Source organism: Fukomys damarensis, unplaced genomic scaffold, assembly GCF_012274545.1.
Source record: "Fukomys damarensis isolate Sample0158 unplaced genomic scaffold, DMR_v1.0_HiC HiC_scaffold_19, whole genome shotgun sequence".
Classification (NCBI taxonomy): Eukaryota; Metazoa; Chordata; class Mammalia; order Rodentia; family Bathyergidae; genus Fukomys; species Fukomys damarensis.
In genome coordinates, this window is record NW_022900931.1 from 10,345,055 (window position 1) to 10,361,822 (window position 16,768).

The following is a 16,768-nucleotide window of genomic DNA, read 5'->3' on the forward strand; positions in this document are numbered from 1 at the left end:
GCGGGGAGGAGGAAGAGAGGCCGTGAGGGTGGACTGGCTCAGACTTGCAGACAGAGCTCCGAGGGGCCCTTGCTGAGCCAGGTTGAGGAAGAGGAGAAATCATGAGTCCAGAGTGCCCAGCACAGGCCTCAGAGAAGAGGTGTGGCTGCTCGGGACTCTGCATAGCCTCTCCAAGCACATCTGAACCTCGATCTGTGCCAGGAGCCATGGATCCCGGGGTAGCTGAGGCCCAGGATGGGCCCTGCAGCGTCCGGAGAAGCAGATAGGCATGGCCTCCAGCGTGCAGGTGCCCGCCCTCAATGAGAGACGGGAGAGGGAGCAGGGCCATCTGCCAATTAGCTAGGCACATTGGTAGGAAGGACTCTAAGACAGCCTCCTGGGCCCATTCCTTATAAAGATGCCTGGCTCTGAGTTGACTGGATTGAAGGAAAATGAAAGTGCTTCACCAAGCGTTTTTCAGCTACTCTGATTTGTAATTTTAACAAGAGGGAGAATTTTTTTTTTAATCTACTTCACACTTCCTTCGTGAACTTTCCAGATTAAGAAGGAAGAGGAAAATGTATGAATGGAAAAGAGCAACAGTGCATCAGGGGGCAGACCAGGCCTCCCGCTTACACCCCCAGACGCAGGAGATGTGTAAAAACATGTGGGGGACTGAGGAGGATGAAACACCAAACCACACGATGATCAGCCCACCGGGTGCCTCAGCGAGGTGACTGGAAGTTCCAACACAGGCTGGCAAACAGTTTAAGAAATCGGGAAAACTGGTGGACTTGGTGCAGGGACAGTTTGCGTGTGGATGGGAGTGAGCCGGAGTCCTGGCTATGAAACGCCTCACATGCTTATTATATTCATCTAGAATACGTGCACATACCTGTGTGCTGGATATAGGGGGCAGGCTGGATAGCCTTTATCCAAAATGTATAGGGCCATGGGCCGGGGATTTAGCTAGGTGGTTCTGCTGCCTGCCTCACAAGCATAAGGACCCAAGTTCAATCCCCAGTACAAAAAAAAAAAAACTTTCAAGATACATAGGACCACAAGTTTGGAATCTCAGATTTTTTAAATTTTAGCACATTGTAGATATATAATGAGCTATTCTGTGGGATGAGACCTAAGTCTATTCATAAAATTCATTACATTTCACGGGCATATAAACCAAAGGTAATTTTCATCTGATATTTTTTTCTGGACCTGTGGTTTGATTGTGTCCCTGCACAGGAGGTCAAGATGGAATTTTATGCTTCTGGTATCATGGTGGTGCTCAAAAAGTTCTGGATTTCAGAGTATTTCAGATTTTGGATTGTTTATTCGGGAGTATTGAACCTGTATATGTAACATATATATAGGTCTCTGTGTACACCTTAAAATTCTGAAATGATATTGATGGTACAGAATCAAACCAATTCCCACTTTTGAGATGTGAAATTTCAAGACTCTACAAGAAAATAAATTGCAAACAGGTGCTGAGGACTGCATCAGTTAGGCGACGCTAGCCAGTGTCACAGAGAATCCCCAAGTGTCTGTGGCTGAACATAGACCAAGTTTATTTCACTATAGCACCAGAGGCCCTGAGGACTAAAGCACCAGGTACCATTCCCAGCACGATGTGTGGACCCTCAGATGGGGAAACTGAGTCAATGCAAGGAAACTGAGCTGCACCAGGCAGCCTAACCACAGAACCTGCATCTGGGCCCGGGCCAGCCTCCCAGCATGGGCTCAATTCTTTTCATTAGTGGTACTTCTGCTGGTGCTGGGGACAGGACAGTGTGTAAGACAGACAAGAGTCCCAGCCTCCTGAGGCAGAACCTCTAGCAACTGTACATTGGACTCTATTCATCGGTTTGGATTAAGGTTGCCCTGATAGTTCAGGAATTCGCTCAGTGAATATCCGTGAGGGCTTGCAGGGGCCTTGTGCTTGGAGTTGGCCCCTGGACTGGTTTGCGCCTGCTCAGCTGTCACCCAGGAAATATCTAGGCTTTAGTGTGAGTCTTGCCTGCATCATGTCCTAGCTACAGATCAGTGCATCTCCCTGAGCCTCAGTTTCTCTGTCTGTAAAATGAGGTGATGACACCCCTCTCACAGGCCTGAGCCAAACTGAGTTGCAGTTCAAGGCTGTAGAAGGGCCCACCCGCCATGGGGACTCAGCCTTGGGGACCCCAGAGCTGCCAGGCCTGGAGAAGTGAATGCACCCCTGCAGAGGGACACACAGACTCCACTGTGGGGCTGACCGCCGCCAGTCTGGGGTCTGCCTGCTGGGGAATCAATCTGCTGCTTTTCCATAGGCAGGGCAGCCCCCCTGCTCCAAGCTGGGGCACAGAGAGCCGCTGATGAGCTTCCATCAGCCTCCCTAGCTCTGCCCAGGCCCAGAATCAAATCTTGGCTGCTGCCAAGCTCAGCTAATCCTCAGAAGCCTCGACAGGGATGGAAGGCCGGGTTTTGAAGTCTTAGCTTTAGATCCTCTCCGCAGTGCTGCGGGTGTGTGTGTGTTTTGATCTGCCAGGCAGATGTCCAAACAGACAAAGCGATCCTTTCCTCCTCCGGGATAAGGCGAACTTCAGAAGAGCAAGGAGTCGGGAGGGGGCAGGGGCGCTGGCCCTGCAAACTGCCACCGCTCATGAACTCCTCTCCCTTGTTTTGCAGGGAACTTCAAAGGCCTGTGCAAGCAAATCGATCACTTCCCAGAGGATGCAGATTACGAAGCTGACACAGCAGAATATTTCCTCCGTGAGTCACACATCTTTTAATCTCCCTCCAGGTGGTGGGTCCTGCACTCCCTTCCTTCAGAGAGCCAAAGATCAGGGACCCCTGGAGCCCTGGTCTCTGCGGAGGGCAGGAAGACGCTGCACCTCGGTCCTTTCCTCCTCTTTGGGGTTCAAACCTTCATGTGTTCTGTCTCCTCCGCCTGCAACACCCTTGCCACCCTTCTTTGTCTGGCCAACTCCTGTTCATCCTCCGGGTCTAGCCGAAACATCACCTCCTCCAGGAAGCCCCCTGTGTCCTGTGTAGGTTCCCAGAGCACAGTACTTTGTCGTTCTGTGGGGTCCTGTGTGTTGGAGTCTCCATCCCCCGACTCCACCGGGCAAGGAATCTCCCTCCTCCTCCTCGATTCTATTCCCAGCCCAGTGCCAGTACTTCTTAAACAAGTAAAGGAGAAATCCCACCAGCCAGTACCAGAGCTTGGAACTTCCACTGGGGGAAAGGAAAAACAAAAAGCAGAAAGAGGTGGTTTTGGTTTTTGTTTTTTTTTTTTCTTTTCTTTCTTTTCCCGAAAGTCAAACCAAAGTTAAATCCAAATGTAACAGCTGTGATCTTAAAGCCACCTGAGACATATTATCGAGAGACCGCATTCTGAGGCCCCAGGGGAATTTCTCAAGCATCAGCAAAAACTAACCAGGCTCCCTGTTCCCCGGGAAAGGGATTTCCCAGAGAGAGGCTGAGAGTCCTTGAGGCCAGGGCCCACGGAGCTGAAGGCTCTCAGGCCAGTGCCTCCTCTGCCCAGACAGGTTGGCGAGGCAGCCTCTGCTCCCCGTACCCCTCCTCCCCCGTGCAGAGTGGTTAGTGTCACCCTCGGATCACTTTTATGAAAAATGTAGGAGGCATTTTATTATATGGATTGCCCCTGTCTCTTTCAATAATTACTCCTCACATCAAAGCCAGCGCTCAGGTCAGCCTGGAATCTGGTTTCACTGAGAAGCCCACAGAACAAGAAGGCAGCCAGGAAACTGGGAAGAGAGGAAGGGAACGTGGTGCAATTTCTAGATTCTTTTCTTAAAGGGGAAACAAACATCATACCATGTGCCTGTCGTTTCCTTTTCCGAATTCCCCCAAGACATTGGTCTTAAATGGAGTTCCCAAAGGGACATGGGGTTGTCGCTACCGTTGCTGTGTCTAGAGCTCTCACCCAGCCTGAGCTTAGTAAAGGAGACCGGCGGTGCAGTAAACACAGATTGAGCACCTGCTGTGTATGAGGTCCTGTGCTCAGTGCTGAGGAGGCCAACATGGCCGAATGAGACAGCCTCTGGCTCCTGCAGGGCACAGCTGGTAGGTGGGGTGGAGGAGGGGTATCAAGGAAACAGCTGGACTTGAGAAATGAGGTGGAAGGTAGTGACCGAAGCTGACCACACACTGGGTACCACGCCGTGACACTGTATCAGCCAGGAGGTGAGGGCCTGGGCAGACTTGCTTTATTCACCGCTGCACCCAGAAGACAGTAGGTGCTTGAGAAATGCACTTCATTTAATAAAAGAAAGACAGGGTTCTCAAGTGGCAATCCCCACCTCGGTGTGCCTCGGTTTCCTCCACATTGAGTTGAGCTTACAACATCGGGTTCCCCATGATGTCCCTGGACAAAAAGCTTGGACTAGAGTCAGCAGTGAGACATCCCCTAGATCTGCTCTAAGTTGACAGAACTCAGCAGTGTTTCCGGGGCATCTATAACCAGGGTCAGCAAACTTCCTAGAAAGGACGAGATAGCAAGTATTTCTGGCCTTTGAAAACACACAGTCTCCATCCCAGCTGCTCAGCTCTGCTCAAAAACAGCCCTAGGCCCCTCAAACACAAATGAGTGAGGCTGTGTTCCAGTGAAACTTCATCCACAAACTCAGGCAGCAGTCGCATGAGACATTGTTTGTCAATCCTGATCTGTAAAGTGGTGGGCAAGACACCAACAGCCGTGCAAGTGCTGGTCAGTGAGAGAAAGGAAGACAGGAACCACTTCTCTGGAAGGACCCCCTGCCCCAGCCCACAGCATCCCTTTCTGACTCCATGCCTCTGCCTCCCCTGCACCCTGAACCATCTCCATCTCACCCCATGCCCGTGCGCACTTGGCATCTTGAGCTTCTGGAAGGCAGAATTCTGCCCCAAGCACTTCTGTACCACAAGACCTCAGCCCAGGGTCCAGCCCAGAACTGGAGCCCAAAAGAGCCCTACTTTATTCACTGAGAAAGGAAGTGGCTGGGTGAGTAAAGAAATGAAGAAGTCGTGGTCAGATGCCAAAAAGAACAATGCATGTGCCTGGTGCTTCCAGGAGGAGAGAGCACAAGGCGGGCAAGTGGGCGTAGCTAGTCTCATAAGCGGGGTGCGGCTTTTGGTAGAGCTGGGAGGGACTTCCATGGAGGTGGGAGGAGCTTTCTTTGGAGGTGGACAGAGCCTGAGCCAGCCCTGCATTCAGGTCTCTCACACCCACCTGCACATCTTACCTGTCCATCCCTGAGTGCGAGCCATCTGGAGATAGAGCCATTGGCCTAACATCTGTGCGGCACACAATGATAGACTTGGGCTCCAAAAGCATCATTTATTCATTCCTTTCCTTCATTCACTCCTGAGACACTTACCATGTGCCCACTGTACCCACTGTGCACTGGGCACCCTTGTCAGTAGGGGGACTGTCGTGAAGATTGACTCCAGTAGAGGAAACAAGCAGTGAGCAGGTGCACCCTCTCTGTCCCCAAGGTGGGCTCATGGTTCTGGAAGGGGTTGGAGGTAGAGGGTAGGGTAAGGGGTAAGACAAGAGCAGGGGCCTTCAAGCAGGAAAAGCGGGCCATGTTTGGGAGCAGAGAGAAGGATGGTCAGTCTGGCAATGAGCTCACCACATCTCAGTGGCCAGGAAGGTGAGGAGACCCCAGGAGGAACCTGGGCCACCCCTGTCCTCTGTCTCACCTGCAGGACCGAGGAGCAGAGCATGGAGAAGGGACAGAGAATCCTAGGGGGTGGCTGGACAGGACAGGCGTCCAGAGCTCCCCTCTGGGGTTGAAAACAGCAGGCTCATGTGCTCAGACCCACAGCCCAACCTTCAGCAATGTCTGCACCTCCTGGAGGGCTGGAAGGATGAGGATCCCCAATTAATGCGTGAGGCCTGAATGAATGAGTGCTCTTATTTCTCAGCCTCTGAGCATTTGAGGAGTCACACAGCTTGTCCTGAATCATAAAGCCCAGGTTCCCATGATGGAGTGATCATGATCAGACCAGGGGTTAACATCTGATCCCCTGTCACCACCCTGGGTTGCCATGACAGCGTGGCTGGTGTGGCCACCTACTGCTGGCTCACCCAGAAGTAGACGGTGGCCACAGTGACTTCCCACCTAGCACTGGGGGCCATGGGATAGGTCTGCTGTGGTGGTGTCTGTCCTCACCTTCATTCAGGGAAGATGAGGAAAACAGCAAGGTGTGGCAGTGATGACGGTTGTGTCCTGTGTGAGCCTTTGCCCGAGAGTGTGAATCTGTGCTGTGCTCTGTCTCTAAGTGTCTACGTCTGGGTTTGTCTGTACATGAGGGGTGAGGATGGGGTCCCTGCATGTTGTGTGTGTCTGTTGTGTCCAGGGGAGGGGAATTGGTGTGTCTTAACTATCAGGAAAAGATGAGCCAGGAGAATTTGGTTCCCTTCTGCAGTTACATATTAGACACCTACTGTGTGCTAGACCCCAAACCTACTGTGCCTTGGCCACTCTAACCACAACTTCTGCAGGAGAGGGCAGGAGGCCGGTGCCTACAGACCACACACACACACACACACACACACTCAGAACAGATGGGGAAAGGGGAGAGGGATCCAGGCATCCCCCATCCCCCACACTCACAGGAGAGGTACCTGATTACACCTGGAGGGAACACCTTCCCAGCAACCCTTAGACCACCTGAGAGCAAGAACAGGCAACCAAAGAAAGGGCTTTCCCTGGAGGAGCAGCCAGCGAGGAACAGACACCAGGCAGGGCTGGCAAGAGCAGTGGAGGCAGGGGGCCCCCAGGAGGCTTATTAGGGAGATACATTTACCACAAGTAGGAGGCTGCAGGGCTTCAAATCCAGCTCTGCCCACTTTCTGTCTAAACTATCTGAGCCTTGGTTTCCCTGCAATGAGTCGATGAGCACTGTGTTGGACTTAGGCAGCTCTTCACACAATCCCGGGGCAGCGTGAGCACTTGGTAGGCGTCACCCATTATTGTTGCTGAGCAATGCACGGTGGGTAACACGGGAGTGCAAAGGATAAAGAGCAGGGGCTGGGTGGCAGGAAGATGAGGCCCTGCTTTATGGTAGTGAATTTTTGGTCCTCAGAGCAGCCATGTGGCAGAGACAGTGGCTGCAGGTGTGGCCAGGCTCTGCAGGCCTCAGTTTTCTTCCAAAGATGGGGAGCTCCATGGAGATGGAACCCTGGCTTTGTTGGGCAAGCACTCAACCACTCAGCAACATCCCCAACCCTAAAGACCACCACTTTTGACTTATTTGACTTCACTTTCCAGTATTGTGTGTGTTTGTGTGTGTCTGTGTGTGTCTGTGTGTGTGGTACTGGGGATCGAACTCAGGCCCTTGTGCTTGCAAGGCAGGCAGCAGAACCATTGAGACAAATCCCTAGCCCTTGACGTCACTTTCTTCCACCACCAAAGTTCTCCTTCAAAGTGTTACTTCTCCCTCCTCTTCCTCCTCTTCCTCTCTCTTCCTCTCTCTCTCTCTCTCTCTCTCTCTCTCTCTCTCATACACACACACACACACACACACACACACTTTGTGCTCCCTGCATTTCCAAAGTCATCAGCTACACCACCTAGCACAGCACGGAAGGAGAAGATGAGTGGAGAAAGCTCTTTCCCATCCATCCCATCTGAGATTCTGTCCCATTGGAATGGATCGAATCCCAGACTGGATAACATACATAAAGAGCTCAACACTGTGCCCAGAAAATAGGGAGCCTGTCCTCCACACACTGGGCCGGTGACTAGTGAAGGAAGTCAGGGAATAGATGAGGTAGAAGCCTACCCTGGGAGAGGCCTGGGACACGGGACCCCCACGGGCAGATGGTGCCATGGAGAATCCGTATTCCAGCCCCATCACATGCAGATCCGAGGCTGGAGAGGTGAAAGCACACACCCAGGGCCCCCAGCGACCCAGGCACTGAGCGAGCAGCAGGCCCACGTCTCCTGGCCTTTCCACACAACCGCCACCCCACTTCCTCTGCCAGCACAGCGAGGGTCACTGCAGCCTCTCAGTGTGATAGGCTGGGGCCTCCTGGGGCACAAGATCTCAATGCCATTTATCAGAGGAATTTGGGCCAACAGAGGATTGGAAAAAATGGATACTCGGGTCAGCCTTCCCAGAAGAGGGGTTAACTTCTTCGTGGGCATTTGGGATGCTCTTCATTTCAGTCACCAGCTTAAAAAACCATCAATTCCTCGCTGCTCGACACTGCTCTGCACCCGCAAAAACTTCCTGCTCCTGTTTAGTTATAGTAACCCTGTGAGGCAGACCAAGTCAGGATTTTCACCCAATCCTACAAAAAAGGAACTGGAACCCAAAGAGTACAAGGTGACCAGCCTACAGTCTTCTCGAGCCAGCGACCCAACACCTAGGCGGCCCACGCCTTGGGACTGAGCCCGCTTCTCTGTGCTCATCCACACCCGGCACCTCAGCCTGCCCCTGAATGACACCCGACTGTCCCCTCCACAGGGCACCCAGAACTCTGTGTCCCAAACCTTGAGTTCCCCCTCTCTCCCCTTGCTCCTAGGCTTGGTCCTTTCCCAGCCTCCAGGGTGATTTTTCCAGCCAGCATTCAAGACTGGATCCTAGAAGTCATCTCAGTGCCACTTTCTTCTCTCCCCAAATACACCGGTCAAACCCTAAGTAAACGTCTCTCAAATCCATCCTCCTAGGCCAAGCGCCATCGTCGCTCTCACCTAGCAGATGCAGGAGCTTTCTCCCTGGGTCCCTGGGTGCCTGGAGCCACCTTGACACTGGCTTCTTAAGATGCAAATCACATTATGACAGCTGTGGCTGCTCTGAGCCCGTTAATGTCTCCCAGTGCTCTTAGCTAGAGGAAAACTCTTTAGCACATCCCACTGGTGCCTTGGGACCTATAAGGCCCTTCATGGCCCAGCCTGGTAGCCACTACTCCCCATGGTCCCCAAAGCCCTGGGTGAGCTCCCTGGAACCAGCCTCTTCTAGGCCCTGCAGGAGTGCCACTGCTTCCTCCCCCGAAATACTCTGTGTAGTCCATCACCGTTCTGCCTCTGGAATGTGTCCTCATCCACCCAACATCAGCCCTGCAGGGGAGTCCTCCTGATTCCCCCACTCACTCAGAGGAGGCGCGGGGAGGCAGGGGAAGCCTAGCTGAAGGGGAGCCCGGACGAAGGGAAGCACCACACTCAGACACGCCTGCCTGGGATAGCCAACCTTGGACACATGGCTTAACCTCTCCAGGGCTTCTGTGAAAGGGGATAATCAAAGTAGTCTCTCCATAGTGTTGTGATGAGAATAACAGAGTTAATACACACACAATGCTTAAAATAGTCCCTGGCGCACACTCAACTCTCACCTTCACGTGCCCTATAGGTCCCTTTCTGTCGCAGCACTGTATCGTGGTTCTGTTCTGATGACATCTAGCTCCCTTACCTTAGTCACTTTCCTATCCCTGCACACGATTACCTGACACCCACAACTTAAAGGAAGAGAGGTCTATTTTGGTTCAGGGTCAACTGGCTCCAAGGCAGAAACACTGTGGCAGAGAGGTACAGCAGAGGAAAAGGTGCTCAACTCATGCCAACCAAGAAGCTGAGAGGAATGGGGGTCGCAGCAATGAGAATACACCCTTCTGGGTCATGACCCTGGCGGCCACTCCAAGGCCCCAAGCCTCATGGCCCATTCACCAATGAACTCATGGATGGATGAATTGCTGATAATTGTAGCACACCCCCGCCCCCGGTCTGATCTCATCAAAACAGCTGAGGCTTTGGGGCACATTTCATACCTGAAGCATAACGTCCCTCGTGGGACCATAAGCTCTGTAAGGACAGGGACCAGGTTGGGTTTCGCAGCCCTGATGTCTCCCTGCGCCCGGCTCAGCATCTGGCAGCAGTAAGCACTCAGCCTGTGTGTGCTCTGGGCTCACCGCTGGTCACATGCAGAGCATCTCCCTGCTCCAGACCACGAGTCCTTTCCCCAACTTAGTACACTTTATCCCAAAGGTGACCGCCTACACTGGCAGGCCAAATCCAGCCAATAAAACTTTATTGGAACACCACCACACTCACTGGTTTACATATTGCCTGTGACTATTTTCATGCCGCATAAAGTAGAGAAACTACAACAGAGGCTATGTGGCTAGGAAAACCAACAACAGCTACTTGCTGTCCCTTTACAGAAAAAGTTTGCTGCTGCCTGCTTTATTTGCAGTCTCTTTGAAGCCAAGGTAATGGCTTCATTTGGTTGCTGTAAGCATCCAACATGTGAATCCACAGAAGGCCCTTCGAGCCAGGCACAGGAGAGGGGCTCCCTGAATGTTAGCAGGAATTGTGGGTTGCCATGTGCTTTTTCTAGGAGACACATAAGTATTTGTTAATTGCACAAATTGGATGTTTTTGCTCCTTGGAACAGATTTTGGCACCAAGACCTCACCAGCCTCCATGGAAACCCAGGAAAATTTGGGGTGGGGGTTGTATTTGGACTGAAGGGGGAAGGGCCTCAAAACTCTCCAGAATCTCTGCCACTCTACACCTAGCACCGATGTGGTGCAGATATTTCTCATTTGAATGGTTACAATGACACCTCTCGGACTTCCACGTGCACACAAATCTTGTTACGGGCACCTTGCTGAACTGTGCTTTCTAATCCTATAGATGCAGGGTGCGGCCTGAGGGTTGCATTTCCCACCAGCTCACAGTGCTGCTGCCCCATGAACCGAGCTAGGAGCAGGAAGGCCTTCTGACGGGGCTGGGAGCTGGCATTGCTATTACTGCTCCCATTCTACAGGATGGGAGACTGAGGCTCGGGCAGGTAATGACCCTTGTCCAAGGATCCATAGTGAGTAAGAGACAAAGCCCCGGGTGTGACCAACTCCCAGGTCCTCTTTCAGTGTGTGACACTGCAGCTAGAAAGCCCTCCCTCAAGATCCCGGCACCCATCTGCTTTTAACTACTTCCTTCCCAGCCTGGAGCGGGGCGCGCACAGTCCAGCTTCCTGGGCACAGCGCTGTGTCCCAGTTGCCTCCGTCATCCTCTTTGGGCAGAAGAACCCTCCCTCAAGAGAGATGAATGGAGGTGCCCGCCTGTCATGCTGGCGGTCTGGGAGGCTGAGACAGGAGAAATGCAAGTTGAAGCCCTGCCTGGGCAACTCGCTGACTTAGGGAGACTCTGTTCCACACAAAAAAGAGCTGGGTGTAGCTCAGTGTGAAGGCCCTGGGTTCCATCCCCAGCACCATAAAAGGAAGAAGGGGTGGGTTGGGACCGGCTATGCTGGCACAGGTGCCTGTGCTTGTGTCCCCACGGCCACCTCCACACAGACGATATGGGAAGCTGTTTCCGGCCTCCTGAAGCAGTTGCATTTCCTCCACACCATCCTGTGCCCTCTGCAACCAGCTGTCCTCTCCTCCGCCTCTCCATCTTGCCCGCACACATTTCACTGCTTGTGTGCACACTCACGCATGCGCACACAGCGCCCTAGCCCCAACCCTCCACCCCCTGCTCGCAGGAATGCTTGGCTGAGCCTCCAGTTCCCAGATGAAGGGGCTGCTGTGAGGCCTTCATTCAAAGAAGCGCAGCTGGGTCTGCCCCAGGCAGCACACGGAGGCAGGAAGTCCTCCCTCTGCTCTGTGCCTGTGGCAGCCACTGCGGCCCTCAGAAGTCACACCATGTCCCCTTTCTTCCTTGATGCTGGCATTCCCCTTGCCACCTGGCCAGAAACCACACGTACCCATACGGAGAGGGCAGCACCAATGGAAAACCAGAGAGGGCAAGGCACTTGCCTTCCCGAAACAGCAAGTGAGCAGCACAGCAGGGACCCAAATCCAGCTCTCCAGACCCTTCAGCACCCTTCCTAGGCTCCTAGGAAGCCACACAGGAAGATTACAGGGGCTGGTCTGAATTTGAATCCTGGATCTCTAGCTGGGTGTCCATGAAGATGTTCCTTTACCTCTCTGAACCTCTGTTACCTTGCTTCTAAATTGGGGCAAACACACACTCTCACACACACACACACACACCCTGGAAGCGGTTACAGGATGAGATTATATAATGGTAGGTTAGGCAGGAACCTGGACAGATACAGGGTGGGTACATGCCAAGCGTCTTCTCTTCTCCTGGGTCTTCAGTAAGATCTCACCACTCCCACGCACGTGTCAATTTGAGAATTAGGGTGGCTGTGAGTGTTGCATGTGGGTACTGTTACCTGGGCTGGATGTCAGGCCCGGGCTAGAGTGCACTGTCTTAAATAATTTGCAGGGAGAGAACACCCGCCCTGAGTCTGAGGAGGGACATCCTTGTCCCCGTGAGGCTGAGACAAGGGCATGAGCTCAAGTCCCTCCCACGCCCTGAGCCTCACTCCCACCAGTAGCCTCAGATTGCTTTAGCACAACGCATGCGCTGAGTACAGAGCCCCGCCCTTCTCCACGCCCCTCTCCTTCCACAAACTTGGCCACTTACTAATTAGCAGTAGCCTCTGCTACAGATAGGAGTGGTGACACGTATGTCACAGAAAGCTACCTAAATTCTTCTTGGGAAAGTCTAAGTGGAAAGTGGTCATCTTGCCGATACTTCTGGGCCATTCTGCCACCCAAAGTGCCGTGGGACACAGGGGATAGGAGAAAATCCCTATTCCTGGTGCCTTTAACCCTGGAATGCCTCTGGGCCAAACCCTGGGCTCTGCCAAAGGGCCCTGTGGCTAGTAGAACTCAGCTTCCTTAGAAGTCGCTCAAACCACTAAAACAGTCCCTGTCTGGCCACCTGCTCCTTGGAACAGAATCAGCAGGGGTCGCAGCACTCCTCCTACACTGCCTGTGTGGATCTGGGTAGAAAGAAACCATTTTACTTCCCAGAGACACTCTGTGGAGGTCCCCAGCTCGGGTCCTCATTCCAACGTGGCTCTCCCACAAACACACCCAGCTTGCCTGCCAGCACCTTTCCAGTCCACCTCCCCTGTGTTCTCTTCCCACAGTGCTGCAAGCCAGATACTGTACCCATGCTCCCTTTTCCTAGCTAGGGATGATGTCGAGGACCTGTACTCCTAAGACTCTGGGCGGCTGAGGCAGGAAGATGACAAGTTAGAGCCCAGACTGGACAATTTAACAACTTAGCAAGTCTCTGTCTCAAAATCTAAATAAGGGCTGGGGATTTAGCTCAGTGGTTCCAGAGCCTGCCTCGCAAGCACAAAGACCCGAGTTCGATCCCCAGTACCACACACACACACACACACACACACACACACACAAAAAAAAAACCTATCGAAATCTAAATAAGTAAATAAACAATGAAAGGGGTACTCCGTCACAAAGCCGTGGATTCAATTCCTAGTACTGAAAAAAAAAAAAAAAAAAAAAAAAACTTTTGCCAGGTGGGGATGTGGCTTAGTGATGGAACCATGCCTTACATGTACAGACCTTGGATTCTGTCCTCCACACCATAAAGAAAAAATAAAATTAAACCAGGCGTGGTGGCACATACCTGTAATCCCAACATTCTGGAGGCTGAGGCAAGAGGATCACTTCAAGTTCAAGGCCAGCCTGGGGTACATAGAGAGTTTAAGAACAGCCAGAACTACATAGCGAGATCTTGTCTCCAAAACAAATAAGATAAAATGTTCTTTTCTCCTCTCTCCTGATTATCAGTCCCTCATTCTTGTCCTGAAGTTTTTGTTTGTTTGTGGGTTTCGGTTTTTTTTTCCTCTGTTTTTCACATCCTCTTTTCTTTGTAATGTGCCCATTTCCTCCCCCGTCCTTGTCTAAATCTAAATAAATCAATAAACAGTTGGGGGGTTGCTTCATCCTTAAGGATAAGCTTGTATTGTGAGCTTACTCTGTCATGGCTACAATAAAAATATGATAAAGTAAAAAATATATATGAAAAGAAAAAGGCACAGTATTTGCCTAATGGCATGTAAGGTTCATGGTGGAAATATACATGAAACAAGTATTTATTGTAATTATTATCATTTGTTGCCCCAGGAACATTTTTATAAATGCATTATCTGCATCAACTCGTTTAATCCTCACAACAATCTTAGGAGACAGCACTGTCATCATCCCTGCTTTACAGAAGAGGAAAGTGAGGCACAGAGATGTGAGAAAACTTTCCCAAACTTAAATAACAAACGCTAGGGCCAGGTTCAAATCCAAGCCAGGCGGTCCCACCCGACCACTACCTCACGCTGCTTCTCTGAGTCCACGTGTCCCAAACCGCAAAGCAAAGAGCTACAAAGTGCGCATAAGGAAGTCAGGGAAGGCTCCACAGAGGAGAGGACTTGGAGATGGGTTTTGATGGATGAGTACAAGTTTGCTGAGTACAGAAGAACAGGAAAGACATTCCGGTAAGAGAGCTTAGTACGGTAACAGTCGGCAGTGCTCAGTGACATGGCTTGGGAATTTTGCTAAGCTGGACAAGCAGGAATATGGGAACCAGGAGGCACGAGCCTGAAGGAGACAGAGGCCGAGTCACAGCGCCCTGTATGACTGGTGAGGTGCCAGAGTCTGGTCCTGGAGGTAGCGGGGACCTCCAAGGGCCCAGCCACAGCAGCTTGCCCTTCTCCCCTCCCTCCTGGCGTTGCTAGGCAACCGGGACTCCCAGCGGGGTCCATGAAGGTGGCTCCCCAGCTGCCCTGAGCCTCCCCACTGTCTCACCGCCACGCCCCTCTCTCCCTGCCCCTCCGTGTTCCGCAGGGGCCGTGAGGGCCTCCAGCATCTTCCCGATCCTGAGCGTGATTCTACTTTTCATGGGCGGCCTTTGCATCGCGGCCAGCGAGTTCTACAAGACTCGGCACAACATCATCCTGAGCGCCGGCATCTTCTTCGTGTCTGCAGGTAGCGGCCGCCAACCCGGCGGTCTGGGGTCCGGGCCATGGTGTGGGGACGGAGCTCCCAAGGCTCAGCGGTTGGGGGACCTTCACAGGCCTGGGGGGTGGAGGGTCAGGCTGGGGTCCTGCCCATGAGCCCCCACTGAGTCCTCCAGGGACCCAACACAGACTCCCCTCCCATCACCTGGAGAAAGGCCAGCACCTGGGGGCCCCTCGAGCCTCCACCTCCCCAGTACAAGTAAATGCATGAGAGGATGGGGGCATCAAAGGCTCCACCCTTGCAAGACTACAGCTCCAGGCTTGGAACCACAGAGCCCCCTCCTTCACTGTCCCAGCTGGTTGGGAGCAGGCAGCCCCTCTGCCAGGTGGCTGAGCAGAGACTGCAGCATGGGCCGTTGAATAGAACCGACTTGCCTCTCAGGGGCACCTGAATCACCAGGAACAGGCACTGTATCCACTCATTTAACCCTCTCCACAAGGCTACATCACCCCCATCGCACAGACAAGGAAACCGCAACTGAGCTTAACTTGTCAGTGGCTTTGAAGCTCAGCAGCCTGGCTCCGGCAGCCAGCCTTAAGCCCTGCTGCACCAGCTTAGAATCTCTGTGCTGCTTGAACAACTTGCGTAACCTCTCTGTGCTTCTGCGCCCCCATCTGTAAACTACTGATAAGGCACTTAGGAGGGAAGGCAGGTAGTAAGTGCTCAGTAAACAGTGTCCACTACTGTATTATTAGTAGTATCCAAAGGGTCATAGAACACCTCTCTCCTCCCCTCTCCCCATGTCTGTCTCCATTAGCCCAGCTCCACAGCTCTGTCTGTGTGGTATCATAAAACATTAAGACAGAGCTTCCCAGGGGTCCTCTATCCCGGGTCTCTGTCCATCCACCATCCAGCTGTGCCCACCCTTTCATGCTGCCGCCCGCGCCGTCCTTAGGAGCTGTAACCTCTCTGCTCCTCCCCCTGCAGGTCTGAGTAACATCATTGGTATCATCGTGTACATATCTGCCAATGCCGGTGACCCCTCTAAGAGCGACTCCAAAAAGAATAGTTACTCCTATGGCTGGTCCTTCTACTTCGGGGCCCTGTCCTTCATCATCGCCGAGATGGTCGGGGTGCTGGCCGTACACATGTTTATCGACCGGCACAAACAGCTGCGGGCCACGGCCCGCGCCACGGACTACCTCCAGGCCTCGGCCATCACCCGCATCCCCAGCTACCGCTACCGCTACCAGCGCCGCAGCCGCTCCAGCTCGCGCTCCACCGAGCCCTCTCACTCCAGGGACGCCTCGCCCGTGGGCATCAAGGGCTTCAACACCCTGCCGTCCACCGAGATCTCCATGTACACGCTCAGCAGGGACCCCCTGAAGGCCGCCACCACACCCACCGCCACCTACAACTCCGACAGGGACAACAGCTTCCTCCAGGTCCACAACTGTATCCAGAAGGAGAGCAAGGACTCTCTCCACTCCAACACAGCCAACCGCCGGACCACGCCCGTATGAAGACCGGCTCGGGCCAGCGGGAGGGACCCGGGGCGTGGGAGGAGGCGCGGCCCGCGGGCAGGGACAGGGCCACCCACGGGGAGACCTTCCCAAAGCAAAAAAAACACACACACAAAAACACAAAAAACAAAAAAAGAGAAAAACATAACAAGTAAATTTAAAAAAAAAGAACAAAATATAAGAGGAACAAAGATGTAAAACAACAGGGAATGGGGGAAAATATAAACGAAGGAAGACAAACTTTAAAACAAAGCAAGAGGGATTAAAAATTAACAATAGAAAATAAATCTAAAAGAAAATGCATGATTTCCCATGTACCATTATTTTAACATTTAATAAAAACCAATTTAAATGAAAACCATAAAAGGGAATCAAGATACTATTAAAACAAAAAAAAGAAAAAGAAAAAAAAAAGAATGGAAAGAAAAAGGGATGACCTTTGTATTTATTAGGGTTTTATGTTACCCTTTTTTATTTGTTTAACTGGGGAGAGTTTAAAAAC

General features: G+C 52.4%; 1 protein-coding gene and 1 long non-coding RNA gene across 3 annotated transcripts in view; one reads left to right on the top strand and one right to left on the bottom strand.

Annotated features, from left to right (window-relative positions):
• Positions 1-16,409, top strand: part of Cacng2 (calcium voltage-gated channel auxiliary subunit gamma 2) — a 106,562-nt gene extending 90,153 nt beyond the window's left edge. For both annotated transcript variants that reach the window (XM_033766258.1, XM_010613796.2), the window contains 3 exons: positions 2,644-2,727; positions 14,630-14,770; positions 15,731-16,409. In XM_033766258.1, coding sequence (XP_033622149.1) covers positions 2,644-2,727; positions 14,630-14,770; positions 15,731-16,266 — 761 coding nt within the window. In that variant the 3' untranslated portion in view covers positions 16,267-16,409. The remainder of the gene's footprint in view (positions 1-2,643; positions 2,728-14,629; positions 14,771-15,730) is intronic.
• On the bottom strand, positions 4,292-6,899 carry LOC104855028. The gene is made up of 4 exons (XR_778287.2): positions 6,772-6,899; positions 5,662-5,821; positions 5,337-5,468; positions 4,292-4,458 (listed from the first exon to the last, which is right to left on the bottom strand). It is a non-coding gene; the product is annotated as an uncharacterized LOC104855028 (long non-coding RNA).
• Positions 16,410-16,768: the final 359 nt, after the last annotated feature.